General features: G+C 39.7%; 1 protein-coding gene across 1 annotated transcript; it reads right to left on the bottom strand.

Annotated features, from left to right (window-relative positions):
- Positions 1-197: 197 nt before the first annotated feature.
- LOC113136889 (methylmalonate-semialdehyde dehydrogenase [acylating], mitochondrial-like) lies at positions 198-6694 on the bottom strand. The gene is made up of 12 exons (XM_026318002.1): positions 6528-6694; positions 6166-6204; positions 5316-5390; positions 4723-4884; positions 4505-4583; positions 3357-3659; positions 2986-3107; positions 2607-2796; positions 2330-2511; positions 1610-1789; positions 960-1058; positions 198-851 (listed from the first exon to the last, which is right to left on the bottom strand). Exons 1-12 carry the CDS (start codon positions 6564-6566, stop codon positions 747-749), a joined length of 1575 nt encoding a protein of 524 aa, XP_026173787.1. The 5' UTR covers positions 6567-6694; the 3' UTR covers positions 198-746.
- Between the last annotated feature and the right edge of the window lie 36 nt (positions 6695-6730).

The following is a 6730-nucleotide window of genomic DNA, read 5'->3' as shown; positions in this document are numbered from 1 at the left end:
GGCAATTTCATCCCATTCATTTCTTCAGTGTTGATTTCTTATTTCGAGCATGTGATGTGTATTTAACCTCTATAGTGTTCAGGATCAGAACAAAAAAGCATAACAATACAAAACTGTGAACCTCAAACTGACACACAGAAGAGAATTATCCCTCCACTGAACAGTGAACAGTAAGAATATGCATCTGGAGGACATGAGCAGCAACCAATGAATCAGGTTTACTGGAGTGACAGAACTACAGTGTAGCAACTGCTCCATTTATATCAACTTTTCAAGTATCTACGCTACAAAACAAGCTAAAGAACCATAGGGAACATTGGTGGAAGACATTTGCTATTACTCTTCAGAGACATATGCTTTATGCTTCAGATTAATCTTTTAGGTTTTAAAAATTAAATAAAGCAAACACAGGGTCATAAAAATGACCGACCATGATATAATCACAATTTACCAGATCAGTACAGGATTTAAACAAGAGAAAACAGGCATAAAAATAGTCATGAGGAGATTCTCAGCACCATTCATTGAAAAAGTCCAATTCATCTCTCCTCTTGCCAAATTAGGCATAATTTGCATTGCATTTGTATTTTGTGCAATAATATTGTGCAGAATGTTCAAATACCAACATATAATCCCGTGTGAATATTTCCCAAGGACATGTGACCTTTTTTGGAATCCCTCCTTGAGCTTCTTTTTAAGGCAAATGAGAAGTCAGTGAAGTTTGAGGGATGCACCTTTGATTTAGCTTAGCGTCCCATGGTTGGCATTGTGACAGCTGGGCTCGTCAAGGTGGCATCCTCAGCCTTCCACTGTGATGTCACCGTCTTGATCTGAGTGTAGAACTGGATGCCCTGGTGGTAAAGAGAGAACTGCAGAGTCAGCCAGCCACCCATAGTTTCCACATAGTTTCCACATGAAATGCATCATGAATACACGGCACACTGCTTTTCATTATTTACCTGTTTGCCATAGAAGTTTGTGTCTCCTCTGAATGAACCTCTAGAGCCAGTGAAGGAGAACATGGGGAGGGGCACAGGGATGGGCACATTCACACCAATCTGTACAAACACATATAAAAAATTACATAATGTAACTACTGTAGGTGTTTAAATAGAAAGTATAAAACAAATGTTTAATTGACAAAAATCAATTGTTTAAATAAACAGTGAGTTAACAGAAAATAAAATTCAGTTGCAGCTCTACTTGTGTCCACTGCACATTAGATCTTGCTACATTAATGGACATTATGGGATGATCCTATGCAATCTATGTATTAGCAGATAAAATCTGACACAATTCCAAGGTGGCAAAGTAATAATTGCATTTTTTCCATTTTTTAAGAATAAAAATTTATAAAAAACATAGTAGCCTTTCCCCCCCAGACGCACATTTTGGTTTAAATGAATAGTTAATTTCACATTAGGTTGATCACTTTTATGAATACTTCACAACATGATTCCTTTAATATATCAAGGCTTCACTCCAATGAATACTCCTACTTTACATTAAAGTCTCACACAGATATCCCACTGAGGGCCAAAATAGCAGATCAAATGCTCTTCTCATCTCCTATGTCATTTTATTCAGCTTGCATAAAAGTATCTCTCACCTGGCCTACATCCACCTCATGTGTGAATTTGCGTGCTGTGGCTCCATTGGTGGTGAAAATAGCAGTGCCGTTGCCATAGGGGTTTCTGTTGATTAAAGAAATGGCTTCATCAAGATTGTCAGCCTCCAGGACGACGAGGACCGGTCCAAAGATCTCCTCTCTGTAACATTTCATGTCCATCTAAGAAAAAAAAAAAAAAGAAACACATCAGAGTTTTAGCGTTTCAGATCATTTACAGCAGGAACGCCACAAGGTATTATTAAGAGTACATTTTGTACCAGCACGTAAAAAGTTTCTAGGATCAGTCCCAAGTTCCCAAAATTCACAGTGGTCAAACTTTTAGGCTTAGGGGTACATGCATTTTATTAACTTTGGAAACTACTCTTATGTCCTCATCATATACTGTCCAGAGAGCTGCAGAACAAGATAACAAAAATAAGATCAGAAGTTTTGAGCTTTCAAAACACGCAAACACTGCGTCCTGTAACAAATTTAAATAAACAGACTGTCAAACATACTTAATTGATTCAAAGTTCTTATGATTGGTTTTGTCCTAAATGACTATAACTTCAAAACCAACTCTACTAAAAATAAGTTCTTCGATTCATGGCATGTTTTATCCTCAACAAAAATGTACTTTTTTTATGTTTATGTTTAAGTAAATTAAAAAAAGGTGACCAGGTTGCACCTTCTGTCTCAGCTTAATTCCAATCATCTCACCGTAACATTGCTCAGGATGGTGGGTCCTACAAAGTTTCCATTTTTATATCCTTTGACATGGATATTTCTCCCATCCAGCAGCAACTTGGCACCCTCTTCCACACCACTCTGGATCAAAGACTCCACCCTGGACTTGGCTTCAGGGGAAATCAGGGGACCCACATCTGCCCCAGGCTGATCGCCTTCAGAACACATATATGTAACATTTTTTACAAAACGCAATCAACATTTATTTTCACGCTGACATGATCACTGATGTTAATGTTACTAAAGTTACCTGCATTTACACGTAGTGATTTGGCACGTTGCACCAACTCTGGGAGCCATTCACGAGATTCCCCTACAAAAACAGCAGTTGAGAGAGCCATACAACGCTGGCCAGCTGCTCCAAAGGCGGCACCCACCAGCTGGTTGATAGTGTTCTCTTTGTTGGCATCAGGCATCACCACACCATGGTTTTTGGCACCCTGAAATGCAAAATATAGGACTTGAGTCTGTGGGTTTTCTCTCTTGTGGACTGTGGTATATGAGAATCAGCACAGTGCTAATCACATATGCTACAAATCTTAATGACTGACAGCTGAGCGCTGAGCTGTTGTCATGGTAGTGACATGGTATTTAATGTGTTCCAATGAATACTGTGAGTTCTGATGTACCATGTTGGACTGCACTCTCTTGCCATTCTTGGAGCCTCGCTCATAGATATATTCTCCAGCCCGGTTGGAGCCCACAAAGCTGATGGCTTTGATGGCTGGATGGTCACAGATGAAGTTCACCGCTACACAGAGATACAAATGGATAATGTAAATCCTCTGTTCTGCTGCACTCTTTGGGCAAAATGGAAGGCATTGGATACTGAGATTGAAATCCTTCTGCTTCAAACATTTGAACTGAATTACTTACAAATACAGACTGCACAGACTATCGTGGGGGTATATAATTAGTGTTGCAATCATCCTAGGACCTTTCACCAGTTTCACTCATAGAGATCATGTGCTTCTGGATGCACAGCAGGACACACACTCACCCGCATGCTGGCCATGGATGATGTTGAGTGTACCATTTGGTGCCCCTGCATCCTGAAGCATTTTAGCCAAGAGCATGGTGCATCCTGGGACCCGCTCAGAGGGCTTCATCAGGTAGGTGTTGCCACAAACCATGCCAATAGGAAACATCCACAGAGGAATCATGGCAGGGAAGTTAAAAGGAGCAATGCCAGCACACACTCCAATGGGCAGGCGGTAGGTATATGTGTCCATGTCCTTGGTGATGGAGGGCAAGGTTTCCCCCAGCATGAGGGATGTAATGCTGCAAGCATGCTCTACCACCTCTGGGATAGAGGGGTGGGAAAAAAAAAACAAGACAGTCAACAGTGCAGTGATAAACTGATTTAAAATATGACTACATAAAGTAATGAAAGCTTCTGAATGGAAGAATGAGTTATTTAACATAAGATGATTCAATTTATGCATTAAAATGCATTGTCTATAATATACTTCAGCCTCTTACCTATTAAAAATTATTTATTTTCCCTATGAATAAACTAATAGAAAATTTGAGCACCAATGTTTCTAGTATTGTAGGAAATCACACACTGGCAGCACATTTATAGCATTTATAGATGTAGCCTTTTATTCAGTGTGAAAGAATTTACCATTCTTAACATAATATTTGATTAAGCAAGTCAGCCGATGTGAAGGAGAGGAGAACTGCAAAACTATCTTGATATAGCAAGCACCTAAAAGCAGGGGCTGTAGAGTGCTTTACAGAAAGAAAGAAAAATAAACAAGGTAATCACACTTTGCCATGAATACTGTCAGTATAACCTTGTTTTTTAATAACTAAATGCTTTAAAAAGGCTTATGAAAAGCAGCTGTGGCCTCCAGAAGCCAGTATTACTAAACCTTGGTCCCATTAGTAATTTAAAAAGTGAATCACACTTTTAAAAAGAGTGTCTGCTTACACTCCAATAACGAACACCTTGCAGCCACTTAGTGTCAGACTCTTACCCAGGGATGAAGGGTTGCCAAAGCTAAGGACTTTTCATCAGGAGATGCAGATACAGTAGAGTTTCAACAGGGGAATGTGATCTCTGCTATATATTCACCAATACTCCAATCTAATCATTGCAAAACGACATTATGCAGCTAAAAGCCCAGCCAATGTGTTACTTACGCAGTCCTCTAAGTACATCTCCCTCTGCATCAGCAAGAGTTTTGCCCTGCTCCAAGGTGATCATTTTAGCCAGTTCTTTCTGAAATATTACAGGAAATAACAACAGAGGATGAATTTCAGACTAGCAAGCAAAACATAAGGACAAAAAAACAAAAAAATCAGCTAAGTCAGTCATTTACTCTGACACAGGCATATAAGCAAGTGACAAATGACCCTACAATGTTGTCCTTGATGAGCTGCTGGTAGCGCAGGAAGATCTGTTGCCGGCTGAGAATGGAGGTCTCAGACCAGGACTGAAAGGCTCTGGAGCACGAGTCCACAGCTGCCAGCATCTCCTCCTGGGTAGCTTTGGGAACACGTCCCACCAGCTCATTAGTGGCCTAAGGAGGAAAAGACCATCAGTACAAAATGAACAGCAGAAGTTATTACTTGATATCCCTGCATGTACATTAATATGTTAGTATTAATAAGGTTGTCTATCCTTTACAGATTTGGCTTTTTTTCTGACAAATGTAGACACTATAATCACTAATCACTGCCATTCTAGAGGCTTATACTAGACAAGCTATACACCAGCAGGACAGGCCTTTTTGGAAGACATAAAACATGATTGGCTGTGTAGCCTGAGCTCTAATTTGTCTCACTTTACAAATTAGGCTATTAGAAATTGGCAAATCAAGACTTATTTCCCCTATCCAATATTCACAAGTTGGTACTACAAAGCTGCACTGGTAATTTGCAGCCAGCTTTTAGTAAAGGTCTTACTGCAGGCTGTGTGTTGGCTGGGTGCAGTTTATCTTTAAATACTTACAGGGTTGTGAATGTCAAGCCAGTCAGACGTGCTGGACTCAACAAACTTGCCATCAATGAACAGCTTGGTGGTGGGCTAGAAGATCACAGAAGCATATGATTAAATGCCTTCCTGCCTCGTTACATCATTACTAAGGTCACTGAGGACATCCATCCATCATCACAACATCTATAGTGATTTTCTGGCATTCCTTTGAGATTGCTTTAGTTCCCATACTCTTAGTTGTGCTATTGGTTTTTCATTTTCAGGTCTTGCTGGTTCAGTGGGTCTGTCATGATACATTAGCTGTGTCCCAGTCCCATAACACATATTACTTCAATGCAGGCTTTGAGTATATATTGTGTATCCACTGGAAAAATGATAAATTTGTAGTCAAAATGTAGTCAAAAGTCTATAACAACTAGAGCTGCAACAGTTAGGACAGAAAAACAATGAATCACCTAATTATTTGAATATTTTTAAAGCAAAAATGCAATAATATATAATAAAATAATAAATCAAATATAAAATCTGTTTCCATCCCCTTACACATTAACACATCCTGCTTATCTTTTATCATCTAATAACTTTAACTCAGTATGAAGTCACTTTGTGTTAGCTTAAGATAATGATTAACTTACTTATTGTAATTCATCTAATTGAACAGGTTCATTAAGTAACATATTGTAAAGTAGCCTCTGACATATGATGCTCTTTGCTGTTTGTTTATGGCATTTCTTTGATTAGACATCCCAAAAGCAGCACCAAAGTCTGGTGACTACCATTTGAACGGCCAGTCTGTCCCAGATTAATGATTGAGACGCATCTCAGCATCTAAATATAGAGTGCATATACCTAATGAAACTCTTACCACTGACGAGTAACACATGCGACATTGCTGGAGGGGGACCTGCAAGAAATAAAACACCACAGCGTTAGTCCACTTCAATTCATTTTAAAGTCACTGTCCAAGGTCTAATGAATAATGACAGCCCAAAGTGAGAGGAGGCTGCTGCATTCACTTGTCACCTCCTGTTCAGGTGGTGCAAATAAAACCTGCCCTGACCCATTCAACTCTAACTGCCATATAAATATTAAGTGGTTGTTGAATAAGGAAGGAATGCGTTGTGTTGTGTTAGGATTTAGTTAGCTAGTTAACCGAACAGGTTGGTGTCTATTCTGAGCTGTATACGTGTCAAACAAAGCCAACTGCCCTGAACAGTGTCAGCATACCTTCAGTTTCAGTAAAGACCGGCGGAGAATTGCTGCCATTGTGGAGAGTTTGTCTGTTTCTGCTTCGAAGCCCTTCAACCGACCCACCACATGCCCGAGAGCAAAGACAACTTAGGCTGAGGGAGGAGAATTGAGGGTGGGGTTATATGCTGCGCTGCAAGGGGATCTACAAATCATATCAGCGTCAAACTCAGTGATTAGCA

Source organism: Mastacembelus armatus, chromosome 24, assembly GCF_900324485.2.
Source record: "Mastacembelus armatus chromosome 24, fMasArm1.2, whole genome shotgun sequence".
Classification (NCBI taxonomy): domain Eukaryota; kingdom Metazoa; phylum Chordata; class Actinopteri; order Synbranchiformes; family Mastacembelidae; genus Mastacembelus; species Mastacembelus armatus.
Note: the sequence above shows the minus strand (reverse complement) of the source record. Positions and strands in the feature narration are given on the sequence as shown.